This window comes from Megascapheus bottae, chromosome 22 (genome assembly GCF_031878675.1).
Source record: "Megascapheus bottae isolate mThoBot1 chromosome 22, mThoBot2.hap1, whole genome shotgun sequence".
In the NCBI taxonomy this organism is placed as follows: domain Eukaryota; kingdom Metazoa; phylum Chordata; class Mammalia; order Rodentia; family Geomyidae; genus Megascapheus; species Megascapheus bottae.
The window spans coordinates 25720422-25740793 of record NC_143530.1 but is presented as its reverse complement, the minus strand read 5'-3'; the positions used below and the strand labels follow the sequence as shown (position 1 = coordinate 25740793).

Genomic DNA, 20372 nt, shown 5'->3' with positions numbered 1-20372 from the left:
CTAATTGTATATATTACATATTACATATATGTATATTTGTGCTTTGTATATGTGAGTATGTAGTATAATTATATTTAAATATTTTCATTATATTTTTATTAATTAATTAATTTTGATCAGTCCTGGGGACTGAACTCAAGGCCTAAGCACTGTCCTTGGGCTTTCTCAAGGCTAGAGCTTTACCACTTGAGGCACAGCACCAGTTCGGGCTTTTCTATCTATGTGGTACTGAGGAATTGTACCCAGGTCTTTGTGCATGCTAGGCAAGCACTCTACCACTAGGCCCAACTCCTGGCCCTGTATTTAAATATTAACAGGAAGTACATCATAATTTACCTTTGAGCAAAAAGGAAAGAATAAATGTGACATTTGTTTAATCTGGCTGGAATTCATTCTTCTGATAGAATTACAAGGTAATGATTATTTGATGTTTCAAAGTCAAATTTTAAATGTTTGTGAACAAAACCATAATAGTAATAGGATATAGGAACAAAGGGTGCAATGTTGGGCTCATGGCTATAAGAAATTAGAATTTATGAACTATAGAGTTTGGGATACTAAAGAGGAGGCTAGGAAGTGCAACATACAATGAGAAGGCCAGGTTCACGTGATGCTGTTTTTCCAGAGCCATTACTAGCTTTCCGGGGCCCCTGGTCAGCTTGCAGATATACAGTCAGATTGTTCAGAATAGCATCCATTTACATATGTATAAATAGGATTGTTTATTACATAGATGCTGTCCTCTCCTTCCAGGAGAGTAGCTCATGTCCCTAACTCCTCATGTGGCTCTCTGATTATTTCTGTCATATTTCTCTCGTTTATATCTCATCCCTATGGGCACATTCAGTAGCCTTCTTACCACATCTCCAGTAGAATCCTTTTATATTGCTTCCTGCCTTTTTTCCTCTAAACTAGAACCATACCTACCTGACTCTACACAGCCTTGGAAAAATGTATTTGCATCTTATTCCAGCTGCTAAGTGAATTGTTAGGCTCCTGCTAGTGGTAAAGTCTGATTCAGGATGGAAAGCAATGCTTTATTGTTGTTCTCCTAGATTAATAACTTATACTCACAGAGGAGCCATAAACAGTGAAGCTGCTTGTGTGGTCTTTGGTATTTCTAATTGTATCTTGAGCCTCCTTTTGTGTTCATGGAATCAAATGTTAGGGCCAAGTGTTCTGATCTCTGGTTATCTTTTACAATATTTTGTTGCTTCACAGACAAATCTCTTTGACATGATATTGAAAGTCTAGATAGTTTGGCTCATTTATTGAGATTTTTAAAGTAGAATTTGCTGCATATGTAAAATTCCATTATTAACAGTATGACACATTTCTTGAGGTCAATTGCCTAATGTTCAAGGTTAAGTTTCTTACACATTCAAGCAAGATGTTTTTGCTTCCTTTTACATTCTTGTGTATGGTTAAAAAAAAATGAAAACAATAGAAACCAGCATGCTGTTCTCAGGAAGCCCAAGAAAGAGGGCAGGAACCCAAGGTTGAATGTAATCAGTGCTTGGAGTTGAAGTGCACCTAGGTAGGAGAGTGTTCTAGGAGCTGTCCTAAATGGTGAGGTTTAGAATAGGATATAGGGATGGGAAAGAAGCATGGACAAGATAGAGACCAACTCCCTGCCTGGTTCCTAGATCAGGCAAGCTATTGGAGGCCAGAAGAGAGAAATGCTGGGGAGCCAAATGGTGGTCACACCATGGAAATACAGTGTGTGCAGGGGCAAACCAGGTAGACTCTGCATACTTTTACCTATCTTTAAATTTTGTTGTATAGTCATGTTGTTTCTGCTAAGAAGTCTAAGAGAAACCTCTTTATCTTCATCATCTTTTATCTTGCTGCATTAGAAATTTCCTTACTAAACGTGTAATTCAAATATTTTTATTATTTATTTATATTCCAAAATGTTTATATTAATATTTGTAGAATAAGTATATATTTTATTTCAGTTGTTATGGAGAACTTTTTTTCTCAATATTACTTTGCATTTTAAGATTGCCACTGTACCATCCTTGGGGATTTCTATGACAGAAATCATCAAGCCCTCATTTTGAGACAAGTACAATCCTGAGTATAGTAGTAGCAGCTGGTACAGTAGATTTCATTGAGTGTTGTGCTAGGAGAATACAGCATGTGCAGAGAAAACACACAAAGGCAAACTTACGGCAGTTCTGGTAAACTGCTAGCTTAGGATTTCTTCAGTAGCCAGAGCTGCTTCCCTTTCTCTGTATTAACAAATCAAAATTCAAGCTGAAGTTCTTGGAGTGTTTTCTTTCTTATCAGCAGAATTAGTTCTCGGCAAGATTAGAAGACATTTTTGAACCCCGATAAGAAAGTGAAAACCTGGGGTGTCTGTTCCAACATCTTTTACAGACTGACCAATCTATGGTTGAAATTGCTGACTGTTATGTGCAGTGGCATTTGACTTAAGTCTTAAATTTAAGACCTAGAGTTTTCACCTTTATCACCATGCCTCTAGTCAACCTTTTTTTTCTGACTGAATGGAGACTGAGAGGTTCAAGGACTTTTCTTTACAAGTTGACTTTGAACCGAAATCATCAGATTCTGTTTCCTGATTAGCTCTGATTAGACTAACAAGTTTAATAAGGAAAGGAACTTCAAATATTCAGATATGAGCCATACTTCACTGGCTCAGTGATATGAATACTGTTCACTGTCACAAGTCAACAATTTTGCTAATTGGGCACACTCTACTTTCTTCTGTCATTATATACTGTAAATATCACCTGTCCTGTCCCCTCAACTTGGGCTATGGTTTTTCTTAAGAACTACAGTCTAGTATCTGGACCATTCATCAGGGAAATGATAGCTTTTTCAAAAAATGGTGCTAGAACAACAGAATATCAATTTGCAAATAAGGAAGTTGGACTCCCTGACCATACACATACAAATTTATCATAGAAATAAATGCTAGAGATTTAACTGTGAAATGATAACAATAAAATATTGAAATAGGCCTTCTTGAATGCAAAATATTCCTAAATTCCTAAATATTTGGAAAATGACAAAATAAAAGCTGAATAAATTAGATGTTTTTTTCTTCTTTTTTATTTTTTTCATATATATTTTTATTGTAATTAATAGAAGGGTTACATGATATTTGCCAGATAGATGGTGCATTAATTCCCAGATGTTTTAACTATGAAGGTTACTGTAAAATCAGTGAAAAAGCAACCCTCCCCTGGAAGGGACTCGGATCCAAAATATATAAAGTATTTTTGTAATTAGATAATTAAAAGATAAGTAGCTCAATCTGGGCAATGAATTTAAATATATATATTTTTGTAAAGAAGATATTGAACTGGCCAACAAACATGAAAGAATGTTCATAATGATTAGTCATAGGAAAATGCAGATTGAAATGAATGTGAGATACCATTTTAAACATGGATATAATCAAAGAAAGATCACAACAATTGTTGGCTAGCCTGTGGAGAAATTAAAACCCTTTGTTACTGCTGTTGAAAATAAGATCAGTTTGTAATACAGTCTTGGCAATTCTTCACAATGTTTAATGTTACTTTTACCATATAATGTTACTGTTAATGCCTCTTCTAGGTATTTGTGTCCAAGAAAAATGGCAACATTAGGTATAGAAGCTAATTACCATAGCCCACAGACTGTATTACTCAGTTTCAATGAAATGTTTACAACAATTAGAGATGGTGAAACAGAAAGCTGATTGATTGGTGACTGTCTGAGTTCTGGGAGTGGGTGCTTATGGCTACAGAATATCTTTGGAGAATGACAACAATGTTCTTGAACTAGGTGGTAGTAATGATGCATATAATACATGAGTATGCAAAGCTTGCTAGATTGACATCTTGAAAATATTGACATTTATGGTACATTGATTATATCTCTATAAATTATTTTAAAAAGAATAAAATGGTGCCAGATCTGCCTTCATGGCTTTGGAAGATTGTGAATGAACTATACATTTTCTTTTCCTTTTGTTTCATGGATACTACCTAAGCTTTAATCACAGTTTTAGATGACTGATTTGTGTAGAGGGCTGCGTCCAGGGTGAACAGTCTCCCAATATCTTACAATGCCAGTACATGTATGGTCTTCAGTCTTCTCAAGACCAGGAAATAATGAAGAACATGGCCTTTTTCCCCCCAATGAAAGGTTTTTTGACAAGTAGATAATTTACAATATAATAGATATACCAGTGATAAACACTTTCAGTCTTTCTATTTTAGGAGATTTAGTATTAGGTTGATTTGGTAATTATGTACAGATGATTTTTAAGTCCAAAACCAAAACCACATGATTTCTTTCCTCCCCCTCCCCCTCCTCCTCTTTCTCTCTTCTTCCTCTTCCTCTTCTTCCTCTTCTTCCTCTTCTTCCTCTTCCTCCTCCTCCTCCTCCTCCTCTTCTTCTTCTTCTTCTTCTTCTTCTTCTTCTTCTTCTTCTTCCTCTTCCTCTTCTTCTTCTTCTTCCTCTTCCTCTTCCTCTTCCTCCTCCTTCTCCTCCATCTCCTCGTCCTCTTCCCTCTTCCTCCTCCTCCTCTTCCTTCTCTTTGGTGCCATTATTGGGGCTTGGAGCTTGAGCTCAGAGTTGGGCACTGTCCCTGAGTTGTTTTTTTTTTTTTTTGCCTGAGTCTAGTGCTTTACCATTTGAGCAAAGCTTCACTTCCAGCCTTTTTGTTGATTAACTGGAGATAAGAGTCTCATGGGATTTCTTGACTGGACTGGCTTTGAACTGTGATCCTCAGATCTCACCCTCTTAAGTAGCTGGGATTACAGGACTGAGCTCCTAGTGACCACATCCATTTAAATAAGAATAATGATACTGCTTTAAATTAGCTAATTTGTATTTTTGTAAATAGCCATATGCCCTGTGCCTTATAATAAGATTACATATTATTGGTAGATATTTCATTTTTGTGGCTAAATTTAAAAATAATATTTTTTATAGAATTAACTCATCTAGGGGTTGGGAGTTTGGCCTAGGGGTAGAGTGCTTGCCTAGCATGCACGAAGACCCAGGTTCGATTCCGCGCTACCGCATACACATAGAAAAAAAAGAAAGCTGGAAGTGGTGCTCTGGCTCAAGTGGTAGAGCTCTAGCTTCAAGAAAAAGTCCAAGGACAGTGCTTAGGCCCTGAGTTCAAGCCCTTTGATTGGCAAAAAAAAAAAAAAAAAATTAACTGATTTAAGGCACATATTTTCAACCTTTTGTGTGCACAAAAATCTTAGAAGACTCCCTAAAACTGTGAGTGTCCTAAGTAAGAAGTGGGCTCTCAGACTTTATTTGTTTGTTTTGCCAGCCATGGGGTACAAAAATTAGAGCTGTAGAAACAGAAAGCCCTCTGGGCATGGGCACTGTCCCTGAGCCCCTTTTTTACTTAAGGCTAGTGCTCTATCACTAGAGCCCTAGTCCCACTTCTGACTTTTTCTGAGATTAATTAAAGATAAGAGTTACACAGGCTTTCCTTCCCAGGATGGCTTCCAACTGAGACCCTCAGATATCAGCCTCCCTAGGATGACAAGAGTGAGCCATGGGTGACCAGCTTAAACTAAATTTTAAGGAACATTTTCCCAGGAACAGAAATGTATCCTATGATAAGCAGGGTTCTCAAGGACTCGGCTTAGTATACAGATATTTAGATTGTCCTTTATAGATAACCAGTGGATATTAGAATATTTTCTAGCCATTCAGTATTAGAAATTGATCACACACACATGAGCGCACGCACATGCGTGAGCACACACGCATACACACACACACACACCCACACACATTCTTTTTTATTGTAATTAATAGAAGGGTTACAGTTATATTCACTAGATGGAAGGTGCATTACTTCACAAACATTTATAACCCTTCTCATGTTTTTGTCCCCATTTCCTCATTCCACGCCTTTCCCTCTTGTTTCCCCCTTCCCTTTCCTATTTCAAATAAACAAATAAATGTATATACCCGATAACAAGGTAAGATACTGTAACAATATGAGAATAACCAAGGGATAATCAAAGAGATGAGAAATAACATAGTACATTAAGAACAACAATCACTCATTATATGGCTCTTCTTTCCATATCCTGGAGGTCCTATCATTTAGCCTCATCCTATATGTCCTTATGTATTTAGGTTTTGAGCTACTGTATTCACCAGCATAATATTTCTTGGTGTGTGCAACTATAGTTCTTTCCCTATCCTCCCATCCTCCTCAGAATTTGTCACTGCTACCATTAATGCAGCTCCCCACCTGGTCTTTCTTTCCAGATTTCATTTGATTTAGCTGAGTATACTGCGGATGTTGATGGGGTCGGGACTTTGCGGCTTCTAGATGCAGTTAAGACCTGTGGCCTAATCAACTCTGTGAAGTTCTACCAGGCCTCAACAAGTGAACTTTATGGCAAAGTGCAGGAAATACCCCAGAAGGAGACCACTCCTTTCTATCCTCGTTCGCCCTATGGTGAGAATACTTGTGCCCAGATGGGTGCATTCACAGCACTGTCTTTGGGTGGGTGAGTGATGTGCGGGAGTGTTTCTGTTTTCATTCTCTTCATGTCTCTACACTGAAGTCATTGGGTGTGAGTTAACACTGAGATAGACTGAAGTGACTAGACTTGTTGAGAAGCATACCTTTATACATTGCTAACTTCAAGTATTTGCTGCCATTGCCTCTCGGGTGAAATTACTACCTCACTTCACCTAATCATGTTCATTCAACCCTTCTACAAATATCACTTAAGGAAAATCAAGCCCAATATAATTCTTTTCCTGAACCTTTTGAAATTAAGTTATAAATCTGTGCTTTCTATTTCCCACATGAAAATTTCTAGCTCCACTCATTTAAAAAGAAGAGCTGATTAAATCTAGCACATTTATAGAGTATTTATTACTTACATGATAGCATCTTAAAGCATATAAAGCAATTTTTAAAAATTCACTACAAAAAGACCTTAAGACCTAAGAAAAATGATCTTGATTTATTGCATACAATATAGCTGAGTCAATTAGATAGTAAAAGAACAAATAACAGATATTACAAAGGTAGGAAATCATTAAGTATCTCCTGATGAACATGATTAAGTGGCATATAATAAACTTTATTTGTTTTAAAAATTATTCTTACAGGAGCAGCAAAACTCTATGCCTATTGGATTGTGGTGAACTTCCGAGAAGCATATAATCTCTTTGCTGTGAATGGCATTCTCTTCAATCATGAGAGTCCTAGAAGAGGTTAGTAATAGCATTAATTGAAATAAGAATTTCAGGCTTTAACATCAAAAAGATTTTATGTATATTCTGCATATGTTCTAGAAAATAAAAAGATTTATATCTGTTTCTATGAGTATAAATGTCACTATTGGCAAATACAGAAATAGGAATCTGGTCTTAATTGATAATCAAGTTTATAGAGCTTTTTAAGATTCAGTCTAAACAAAAATCTAGGTTAGTTTCCCAATACAACCATTTTTTTTTGCCAGTCCTGGGCTTGAGCTCAGGCCCTGAGCACTATCCTTGGACTTTCTCAAGGCTAGAGCTCTACCACTTGAGCCTCAGCACCATTTCCAGCTTTTTTCTATGTATGTGGTACCGAGGAATGGAACCCGGGTCTTCATGCATGCCAGGCAAGCACTCTACCACTAGGTCAAACTCCCAGCCCCCAATATAACCATTTTTATTAGTAGGTCTTACCAAGCATACTTTTAACCTAGGAAGTTTCCATGTGGATGCAAAGGAATCAGGAATAAACTAATGGTTATTTCTAGATGTTATGCCTATTCACATAGACCCAACTAATTGGATATTGGATTTTTAAAAAATATTTCATTAAACATGCCCCATAGAAATTCCTGTGATTCTAGAAATCACTTCTTAACCTTGTCTTTCTTGTTTCTTTTTGGAAAACCATATTTTATTGATGTTGGCTTATTGCCTTTTCATAGTTGTCATTGAGACTGCTAGCAACATGATAGCTCCCAGGATTCAATTTTAAATTTGAAATATGTATTCCCATTATTCTGAAAAAATCTTAATCAAGCGTATGAAATTCTTAACAATTGAAACCAGAAGCCATACAAATATATCCTGTTTATAAACTAAAAAAATCATCTACATATTTTATTTTATTTATTTATTTCAATTTTTTTAGTGGTTTATGGGGCTTAAACTCTGGGCTTGAACGCTGTCCCTGAGCTCTTCAGCTCAAGCTACCATCCTGCTCCCTGGAGTTACAGCCCTACTTCCTGTTTTCTAGCAGTTAATTGGAGATAAGAGTTTCATGGACTTTTGTTGGACTGGCTTTGAACCTTGGTCTTCCTCAGATCTCAGCCTCCTGAGTAGCTAGGATTACAGACGTGAGCCACTGAACCTGGAGATCATTTTAAATTTAAGAAGTTTTGTTAAATTTTGCTTTTAGTGCACGAAGAAATATGAAGCTTGATGCATAGGTTGTTTTTTGACCAACAAGTTGTAATGCTTCTAACTTTCTCAGTAAAATTTTATGTGACTATACAGTCACCTAATTAAACCAATTAGTCATGAAGAAAGATTAAAGTGACAGGTTTGTAAAGATGTTTTTAGCGTCAGTATATTTTCAATTTACAATTGCTTATAAAATATTTTCATGATGGGCTATTAAAACATAAGATGCTAGCCTGTCATTTCTGTCGCTAGAGCAGCCACACACGTTTCTTAATTAATTTTGTGGTTTAGGGTGTTGCTGGTATGGGGAAAAGGAAAAGGAAGATCTTAACTGCCCCTGATTTCAGCATATTGGCGGGTATAGCACTCAAGAATGTGTTCAGTGAATAATAATCAATGCCTCATTTCTCACAAACATGTTTACATTCATTGTTGGGTTCCTGTGTTCTTGCTTTTTCAACATTCTATAGGGGTATAGTGAGGAGTAAAGGTTACTGGTTATGAATCAAGTTAGAAGGGAAAGCATTCTTAAGTTGTAAAACCAAAGATTTAAATGTAATACCTCTCCCATCCTGTGTTTTAACATGTGGCCAATATTAATTACATTTGTTTTTTAAAAAAAAACACTTTAAAGGAATATTTATTTAATAGAAAAATAAAGAAAAGGTAGTTCAATTTTCCTTCCTTGTATTACCTCTTCTTTCTTCAGACTCATCGTTAGCATTCTTCAAAAATGTATCTTCTACCTGTAAAGGGAGTTATCGCATAAGTATTGTTCTGCAATTTACACATTTGTTAAGTGTCTGCTAAAATCCAGATCTTGTAATCCTAACTATTCATAAAGAGATAGACAAGATCACAGTTCATGACTATCACTAGCAAAAAATTCATCAGACCTCTATCTCAACTAATTAAAGCTAACAAGGCAACACATACTTGCTACCCCAGTTATGAAGGAAGCATAAATAGAAGAATCATGGTCTAGGCTGGCCTGGTCATAAATGTGAGACTATTTAAAAAAAAAAAAGTAAAGCAAAATGGTCTAGGAGCATGGCTGAAGTGATGGAGAATCTGCCAAGCTAGCACAAGGCCCTGAAATGATGATGATGATGATAGCGATGATGATGATGATGATGATGATGATGATGATGATGATGGTGGTGGTGATGATGATGATTATCATCATAGTAGTGGTGATAATTATGGCAATAATAATGACAATAATAACAATAAACTTGATTTTGCAGCCCATGCCATTTTCTTTTTATTACCACTTAGAAAACAGTGTTAGTTTCTTTTTTACTCCATTTGTTGATCAGGTAATGAAAATATATGAGTATATATGGAAATAGATATCTTGCTACATATATAATACCTGATATTTACAGCATTTCTTAAAACTTGAAGATTAATTCTCAAACTAACCTGGCAGATTAATTGAAATTAATCTTTAAGGTAATCGTGAAGATTATTGCATTCTGTGGAAACCTTTCTGCAAGACTGAAAATCTTACTGACAAAACCATATTGTCTTCTTATATCTCTACCTTCTAAAACAATGCCTATCTGGTTTTAGACATTCCATAAATATTTTAATGAATGAATGTATAAATGCCTGTTGTTCAAGTAAAACTTTTCTAATTTGAAAGTTAGGTTGTCCAAGTTATAGAAAAATAGAAGCTTATAAGAAACTTTTAAATGAATATTATTTTGTTGATTTCATACATATAGTCATTAAAGTTCACAGACTACTTTGAAATATTTGAGTAGAGCCAAGTTGATAGAGTTTAGGTAACATATGGTCTTTCTGTAATGAAAGCATAATGGACAAGGGTACTTTTAATAGCATGAATAATATCCCATGAGAATTTCTGACTTGAAAAAGTATAGAAGTATTTATTAGTATGTAGATATTACAGATCAGAAGCCAGCTAACTATGGTCATGGGCCAAATAAAGACCGCTAACCAATGTTTTTGTAAATAAAGTTTTGTTGGAACCCAGCCTGGCTGTGTTCAGAATGAAACAAACAACAAAGAAAAAAAAAACATTGGGAGGTAATGCAGTGGTCTACTTGACCTCTTGGTCTTTCAGTCACTGTTTTAGTGAAAGAAAACTATTGATGCTTCCATACTTCAGGCTTACTTCATTTAAAATGCTAATTCACTAGAAGTACCTACTATAATTATGCTGATAGGTAAAATTTAGAAGTATATGTCCAAAAGGCATGAAAATATATCATTATGTTTTGAGGGTAATGACTACTGTGTTTTATAGAGTAGTATTAACAGATTATGACAAGATTTTCTTATTCACAAGAATTTCATTTGGTAAAATAATATATACTATTAACTTTTTAAAGAGTAAATGCTTTGTTTTGTGAATATGTTGCACTAAGCTACTTATGTACCTAAAACATTTTTCCTTTTGTTTTATTTTTCTGAACATGAAATTCTACATCTGTCTGGCTGCTTTTGACTGTGGAAACACACCTTCTCTGTATTTACCTAGAGTGTTCTTTTTGCCACAGATGTGGCTGTGGTGATACCTTCTTTAAAAATACAAATTTTTATATTATCTATTTATGAGGAAAGATTATATTTATCTAAAGCTATTTTCTGTTTGGAAATTAATGAGGTAAAAGTTTGCCTTTGTTAAGTTTCTTTTAAAAACTAAAGATACTAGAACTGAAAAGGATACCATGAGGAACATATACAAAGATGTTTTTACTAAAGTATATGCTCATTAGTATTTTTAAATTTTTTCTTTTCAAATGTGTAATTTACAATAATAAATCTACTGTTTAATATTGTTCTTCAAATTAGAGCATTAAACACAATCTTATTTACTAAAGCTAACCATATTTCTAGTTGTGATTATTAATTGGAAAGTAGAATTTCAAAAATAGCAATTTGTCACTGACATAATTGTCTTTGTTCTTAAAATGTTAGTACTTAAGCATGTCACAAATGGAAATTCAGTGAATTTTAAAAAATATAAATAAAAGTAATAAAAGTATATTCCAAATAAAACACTTTACATAATAATTAATGGAAAACAAAATATGAAAGGCTTCACTTTGTAGTTTAGAAGATTACATAGTTAAATGATTAAGTTACATTTGATTTCCTGGCTTTAATGACTGTGGTCATCATGATAAAAGGCTGAAAAAAAATATATATATAATGTTGAATGTTTAGGGGTTTTGAGTACAGTACTGTTTTCAAAAAATGTGGAATTAGAGGCTTGGGTTTCTTTTTTTTTTTTTTTTTGGCCAGTCCTGGGCTTGGGCTCAGGGCTTGAGCACTGTCCTTGGACTTTCTCAAGGCTAGAGCTCTACCACTTGAGCCTCAGCACCACTTCTGGCTTTTTCTGTATGTATGTGGTACCAAGGAATTGAACCCGGGTCTTCGTGCATGCTAGGCAAGCACTTTAACCACTGGGCCAAACTCCCAGCCCCGAGGCTTGGGTTTCTTATAGCTAAGGAGTGAGTGAGGCTTCAATGAGAATTGGTGGTGTTCAGTTCTGATGGAGAAAGACTGGAAGTGTGCCCAGTGAAAATTCCTGACCCTGGCTCTGTAGAAGCATTCTGATTTCAGAATGTCAGTTATTTGATAAGGCCATTTTTCTCATTAGTCTTTTTCATCATTAGGGAAGTCAAGGTAAAGTTTGGCTACATGACCCTAACTCATAATTTATTTTCCAGAAGTAAGTCACATTTAGTGTTTGATTTTATACTGGGCTACTTCTGGCCTGGGTAAAAAGATGCTTAATGTTGCTGGTATATTTCTTCCATTTTTTTCTTCATTGTTTAAATGGTTAAAAACAAGGCATTTGAAGCTAGGATGTAGCTTAGTTGTACTGAATTTTTCTGTCATGCCTGAGGCTCTGGGTTTATTCCATTCCATAGAGAGGCAAAAAAAAAGAACTGGACATTTACTTGCTTTTCAATAGTTTTCTTCTTTTGTTTCTCTAATATATGCTCTCTTCTACTTACTGTGTGTTACTATGTAACTGTGATTTGATTCTGTTGCTGTTCCTGACCTCCCCCACCCCCACCATGGTTCTTGAATTCTTAGCCTGGGTACTGTCCCTGAGTTCTTCAATTCAAAGCTTTCCCCCCCTACCCCTGGAGCCACAGCCCCATTTCCTGTTTTCTAGTGACTAATTGGAGATAAGAGTCTCACTTTTTTTTACTACCTAGGCTGGCTCTGAACTGCGATCCATAGATCTCAGCCTCCTGAGTAGCTAGGATTACAGGCTTAATAAGCTACTGCAACCGGCTATTGTCTTACTATAGTAGCTCTTGTTGGATTTTGTTTTTTCTTCAGTTTCACAAGAACCTAGTACATGCAATGAGTGACCATTGTGTGTGCTCATTTTAGCTTGTTATTTATTCTTTATCTTTTTCAGACTGAGAAAACAATATTCTGGTCTTTATCAACATCAAGTTTCAAATATTAAAAAGTAATATACCCATAAGTTTAATTTGGTGCATTTGTCATAGGTTAATGCGGTAAAGGTACTTTTAGAAACATTTACTTTGTGTAAATCGCATGTAGAAATTACTTTGTTTATTAAATTGCATGTTTATTCATACAGGCAAATTCATACCTATTGTATTTCATTATTAAAAATATAAAAACATCATCTATTTGATACCCACCCAAAATAACCTCCAATTTTTGAGCAAGAAACTTAGCGAGTATTTTATCCCATTTTTCCTACTAATGAAGAAATTAACCAGCATAACATTTTTGTTGTCCAAGGTCATAAACTAGCAAATGTCATTGAAGCTAAAAATGATCCTTGGGAAAGGGAGGGTTGTGTAAACATTGTTCATAAGTGGATCCATGTATGCATAAGTGGGTGAGGTAGGTGAGTTTCTGGATTTTGCAATAACTGGAGAAGTTGGAAATTTATTATCTTAGTTATCTCAATATTAAAGATATTCCTTTCAGATGTTTAAGTTTAATGGAATTATCATTTATAATAAAAGATTAATTTTAATATAAAATATAAATGGGATAAAAGTAAATGACGACTTGAATATCCACAGGAAGTAGGTAGTAATAACTACAAACTAATAAAATGCATTAAAAAGGGCCGGGAGTTTGGCCTAGTGGTTAAAGTGCTTGCCTAGCATGTATGAAGACCCGGGTTCGATTCCTCGGTACTACATACATAGAAAAAAGCCGGAAGTGGTGCTGAGGCTCAAGTGGTAGAGCTCTAGCCTTGAGAAAGTCCAAGGACAGTGCTCAGGCCCTGAGCTCAAGCCCAGGACTAGCCAAAAAAAATGCATTAAAAATAATGAGACAAGCAGTTATATTTTAGACATACTCAAATTTAACAGTTTGAGAATACCAGTAATGGTATATTACCTCTGTTTAGATATTGAGCCATTTTTAGATGACATCACATTCTTTTAAATATGAATTCTATTTTTAAAAAAACATATGTAGGGGCCGGGAGTTTGGCCTAGTGGTAGAGTGCTTGCCTAGCATGCATGAAGACCCGGGTTCAATTCCTCGGTACCACATATATAGCAAAAAGGCAGAAGTGGTGCTGTGGCTCAAGTGATAGAGCTCTAGCCTTGAGAAAATCCAGGGACAGTGCTCAAGCCCTGAGCCCAAGCCCAGGACTGGCAAAAAAAAAAATGTATTTGTCTAAACACAGGATTCACCTTGCTGACATCTTAAGGTTCATGAATTAGTGGTTTTGAATTATAGTATTGATTATGATCTTTTATTGCATAGTGTTTGTTTTGTAAAATGTTGTATTTATCATAAAATCATTCTGAATTTAAAGGTACAGTATATGCCAGAGTTACCTATTAAAGACAGAGTAAATAAAAAAATAAGTTCCCTTTTGTTTTCTCTTAGAAAGTATCCTTTTTATTTGTTGCTTTGAAGATGAGATCCACACTCCTCAATAGTGATTTTTAACTAGGAGTTGAGATATGGGAAGTGTGGATTTGCCTCTTAGGGAACCATTTAGGCAATGTATAAAGTTATTTTTGGTCGTCACAGCTGAGAAGGGGCTATGCCTGTCATCATATAATAGACAGTAGCAGGGACATTACTAAGCATCCTAATCAGATGATCCTTCATAACAGAAAAGGTCAGTAAAATGTTAGCAATAATGTGTATGAGAAACTGCCCTATAGTCTCACTCCCAAAGTATTATTGCATATTCTGGACAAAAACCATCTATATGGCTAGGATCTGTTTTCTTTACATATTAGTCTGATTTTGTAATAAATCCTTCACAAAACTTTGACAAAATAAGATCTATGTGAACCTATTTGAGCCTTTTGTATATTAGTCTATAGAGGGCAGAGGCAGTTCAAAGAAGCCTAGAGAGTAGATTGGTACTTTCAGGAAGTTTCTGTTCATGCCTATATTGTGTTATATAAACAATATATAAATATTGGTTTTAGAAATAATATAGTAGAAAATACTATGTATTTGCTAATCAAGTTAACAAATTCAGATTATACTGTATACAGATATCAAGGAACATGCAATGTTAAATAGCTCAATATTTTATTTCTATTGCTTTCAAAGGTTTTTTGTGATTCTCTTAGAAGATCAAAATGTTAACTTAAAAAAAGTTAGCTGTCAATTATGAAATCAGGGGATGAAGTAATTTTCTATTCAAGTTGTGTAGAGGATTATAGGCTTCATACTGTGCCATTCTGTCTATTCATAAATGATTAGGTTGTTGTCCACTACTTTGGACTCACTAAGTCCTGGGTGGCCTTTCTGGTTGGGGCACAAGTTGACATCATCTACTTTGACATTATATTTGTAGACTGTGATATGCCACAGAGGACATGTGTACTTGGTGATAACAATGCTATCTGGCTCCTGGCTCTGTGGAGGGATATATAGTTGCTTAAACATGAAGAACTTTAGATGCAATACTTGAAGCTGGAGGTGGCTATTACCACCAGACAAGATGAAGTCCCTCCTACCAACTATCATGAGACTTTGGGAATTGTAAAATTGAATTTAAGAGGTTTTTCAATGTTTCATAAACCATCATATATATATATAGAAACAAAACTATTAGCTATCTAATCTCACAGCCCCATAACTCCCTGTGTAATATGCAAGCTGCAACCAGAGAGTTTGGCCATTTACCAGGTTTTTACATGTGGGCAGATAACTTATTCAGCTCTTATTTCCTCATCTGTACATGGAGAATGGCACTGTGAGAATCACATTCCTCAATAGTTGATTGTGTTGTTTAATAGGATAGAACATATATGGAAAAATATTAATGCAGGGCCAGGAGTGTGGCCTAGTGGTAGGTTGCTTGCCTAGCAAGCATGAAGACCCGGGGTCAATTCTTCGGTACCACATAAATAGAAAAAAGCCAGAAGTGGTGCAGAGGCTCAAGTGGTAGAGCTCTAGCCTTGCGAAAGTCCAAGGACAGTGCTCAGGCACTGAGCTCAAGCCCAGGACTGGCAAAAAATAATAATAATAATAAATATATATATATATGCAATGCCTTGTAGATGTGAGTATTCATTTGTTTCCCTTGCCTTTCTTTTTTCTTCCCTCTTAGAGTGTTTTCAGCACTGATTCCTAGATTGTTAGTTTAGTTACTCTTCCTCTCTCAGCATAAAAGAGGTACAAATTCTGTTCATGGGATTGTGGTGGCCACTGTGTAAGAGTTAAGCTACTGAGGACTTGAATATAATAGAGCTTGCCAAATGTAGATATCCTGTAGCCAAAAATCAAGCCTGTGTCTGTAATGTTTACAGATAAATTAGAGTAGTCACAAACATTTATGAATTATAAAAAGAATAATATAAGCAGTGTTGGAGAATTTCTGGAAACATAGGAAAAATCATTGCAAATGATATTTTGATAGGCAACCCAGTTAACATCTGAATTAAACAAATTTGGGGAAAACGATATGAATGAAATGAGTGTGGATACTTTAGGCCCATGAGAAAAATTAATGTAACCTTCAAGTATTTATTAAATGAGTCATATCCTTATTAATGATCCCTTTAAAATCTTATATAAAGAACACATAGTTTTGTGAAAAAAATTACAAACCAGAAAAAATATCTCTTTACTTTCTATCTTTACTAGAATGAACTATACAGGTTTATTATTTATTTGTTTACTTATTCATATTTTCATTTATACATTCATTGATAAATTTATTATTTTTATTTTTCTGCTGTTCTGGGGATCCAACCCAAGATCTAACACATCCTAGGTAATCACTAGTAGTTAAACTCATGTTCCACATTTATAATTTAAACTTTTAAGATAGTTGTACTAGAATTCGAACACAGAGCCTTGCTACTTAAGGGCTCTACCAGTCCTTTTTGTGTTGGATATTTTTTTAATAGAATCTTACTTCCAGGTCAGCCTAGATTATAATTTTGTTTCTTTTCTCATATCTCTGAGATGATAGGCATGTGTTTCCCCTTTATCTTAGAATGACAAGCGTGCTCCATTGCACTTTGCTGTTGTTCAACATGGAGTCTCACTTACCTTTTTGGGGGTGAGGTTGGCCTCAAATCATGACTCCCTGGTTTTTGCTTCCCAAATAGCCAGGGTTACAGGCGCGAATCAGTACACCCAACAGGCAAATTTCCTTCCTAAAAATAGTAACATTTTGCATCTTGCTTTCCAAATTAAGTTTGATCCCAAGCTTCTTTCCCTATCCACCATGTCTTAGATGCTAAGAATAGAACCCAGGATCTATGCTCATCACTTATTCTACCAACCAAGACACGCTTTTAGCCCTTCTTCTTTTTAAGTATTTCTTGGTTAAAAATACAGAATTATTTAACTGCTTGGATTCAATTCAGATTCCAGCAGTTACTTTACACAAGTTTATTTTTAAAGGGTATTATTTTGGGCTTTTAAATTTTTATCCTATTATTAGTGGTGGTAGTAGTATTAGTAGTAGTATTATTTTACCAGTATTATTATTTTACCAGGCCTCAGACTTGAAATCAGAGCCTGAACACTGAAGACCTAGTGCTCTACCACACAAGCCACATCTCTACTTCTGGCCTTTTCTTTGTATGTAGTACTGAGCAATCGAACCTGGAGCTGTGTGTATGCTAGGTAAGCACTCTACCACTAGGCCATGCTCCTGGCCCCTATTTTGTTTTGTTTTATAATTTTTTCTGCCAGTCCTGGGGCTTGAGCTCAGGACCTCCGCACGATCCTTGGACACTTTTTAATCAAGGCTAGTGCTCTGCCACTTGAGCTACAGTACTGAGGAATCGAACCCAGGGTTTCACGCATGCTAGATGAGTACTCTACCACTAGGCTATGCTCTCAGCCCCTGTTTTATATTTTTTAAATTTATCTTGAAACAGCTGTAAAAAGGATAAGCAAGTTTCATAATCTCTGTGAGATAAAAATAATCTTTGCTTAGGGCTGCTATAATTATTAAAGGAAAGTAAGCATAAGTAAAGCTATTAGTATTTTATCATTGTTATCATCACTGCAACAAAGGCCCCACCTAAAGGCATAAATTCAGTTTGTGCACCTCACAGTTTTAAAGGTAGCAATAAAAAATGGGAATAATAAAGGGGAAATGGTGAGAGATTTTTCCTGTGTAGGATAAAACATTAAGCTTTTCAGAGCTTAATAAGTGACAAAGGGATAGGATCAATAACCCATTTGTGGGATAGTGAGCATGAAGGGTAAAAATAATGGTCTGTGCTCTTATTGAATATGAGTTGTTTAATTTCCAAGTATTGTTTTTGTTTTTGTTTGTTTTTTGTTTTACCAGTCCTGGGGCTTGTACTCAGGGCTTGAGTGCTGTCTTTGGGCTTTCTCAAGCCTGTAGCTCTACCACATGAGCCACAGCATTATTTCCCCCTTTTTTTCTGTGTATGTGGTACTGAGGAATTGAACCCAGGTCTTCATGCTTGCTAGGCAAGCACTTGTACCACTAGGTCAAACTCCTTGTGCCTCTTAGTATTGTTGCATAGACATTCCTGATGTAGATAAAACTTATGGAAAACAGTATGAAAAATTCTAGATAGAATTTTTTGAGTACTAAAGCAAGATTTAGACAGTTCCTTTGTATCAAAAGGGGAGGGGGAATTGTGTAAAAGGAAAATGTGTCTCAGAGCAACACTGATCGATTTAATTTAAGGAAGACCAAAATGTATGTTACTATAAATTTAGGGCTAATATTCTCCAATATATGTTGCCAAAGAGTTGTGTACATAAAGAGTACCTGGTAAAATTTAATCTGAACATTAGAGACACTTGAGGAAAGTGTTAATAATCTATAGATGCAGTGAAATATTCTGGGCAAATTTAAGGTGGGTAACTGAAGCATTACTGTATACTCATAGACCATATATTGAAAATAACATGTACACATATTTCTCTCTGAAAACTGAGCACTTGGTAGGCCCTACTAAGAACTGCAATGTCAATTGTGATTGATGATTATGAAAATATAATTGTATTTCTGGGTTAGATTTGGGGGGATGGGTGGCAGGGATTGAGTGTTCTCCATGCTCACTGATGTCTCTGTTCCAAGGAGTGCTGCCAACACATTCAGCTGATGGACAAACATGCTTCTCCTACAGTCTCAGTGCTGCTTGATGTTATGAGAATATTTTTCTTCACTGGAAAGTTTCTAAGTGTTTGATGGTTAAACATTTTAAGCACAAATCATTCCTTTAAAGTTTGGAGTATTCATCAGCAAATAGCTTACATTTTCTTAAAAGTTTCAAATAGTTGGACTGCTAGTGATACTAGTAATAATAATGGTGGAAAGACAGCCAGTATTTGTGTGGCCCTGTCCAAGTGCCAGACACTATAGTTTCATTCCTTATTTTTATTCGTAATGATGAAACTATGTGGTTTGTTCTGTAGGTGAAGCAGCAGTTCAGAGAATTTAAATTTCCTTGCCATACTTAAGTGAACAGTACAGAGTGGAAACCAGTCAGCTTAACCCATAGCCAAAATGACTCTGTCATGCTGTTTCTTGTGTAATCTGTCCCTTTGTCATGCTTCATTGTTCAAAATGAGCATTATCCGGTCCTACCCAGGTTTTCTGAACCCTGAAAAAAGCTACATATTTTAACCAATTAGCAATATTGAAAAAATGAAATGATGAGGCATGAAATCTGTCCGTTTGTCAGGTATTGAATACAGAAACTCTAACCTTCAAAGATAGATAGATAGATAGATAGATAGATCCTCAAAGTGGGTCTGTTAACTTTCTAAAGCTATGTCTCATGTTATTTAGTTTAAAGAAAATATCCTGTAAGGATGATATTGCTGACTGGTAAATATTTTTCAGAATTCTATGTTCATAGGATTATTAGTTCTCTTTTCTCACAATTTTCTTCATAATATGTTATCTCAGCTGTCTTAGGAGTTTTTCAGAAAGCTTACCAACATTGCCTTCATGCAAATCAAATAAGGCCCTCCGAAGCTTTATGTACTAACTAAAATACAATGGTAAGCTTCTAGGGTAAAAGAAAGTAAAGATATGAAAGTTCATTCCCTGCATATTATAGTCTTATCAGTTAACTTTCTCATTGCAGTAACCAAAATACTTGATACAATTAACTTTACAGGTTCTGATGGCTCCATCTGCAATTTCTTTGTTTTATGAGCTTGGACAGAATATCATGAGAGTGTGTTGAGGAGGCTGTTTACCTCTTGGAAGCAGAGAGATATAGGAAGATCAGTTCAAAGGATAGTCCCAAGGACACATTCTCAGTAATCTACTTTCCCATAACAGGCCTCCACTTCCCAAAGTGTTTGCTCTCTTACCAAACTGGCCACTATCTGGGTACCAAGTATTCAAGAAGTAACCCTCTGGGTTACAGTTCATTCCCTCACATAAGTTGATTGGCTGTCAACATTTCTTAAGACAATGGCAAATGCATTTTTTAGCTCATTATCTAATTTTTAGAAAGTGAAACTTCCAATCCACTTCGTAT

At 35.5% G+C, this 20372-nt stretch overlaps 1 protein-coding gene across 1 annotated transcript in view; it reads left to right on the top strand.

Annotated features, from left to right (window-relative positions):
- Positions 1-20372, top strand: part of Gmds (GDP-mannose 4,6-dehydratase) — a 550906-nt gene that overhangs the window by 209520 nt on the left and 321014 nt on the right. The window contains exons 5-6 of the mRNA XM_090356369.1: positions 6265-6457; positions 7123-7227. Of these exons, the coding sequence (XP_090212495.1) occupies positions 6265-6457; positions 7123-7227 (298 nt within the window). The remainder of the gene's footprint in view (positions 1-6264; positions 6458-7122; positions 7228-20372) is intronic.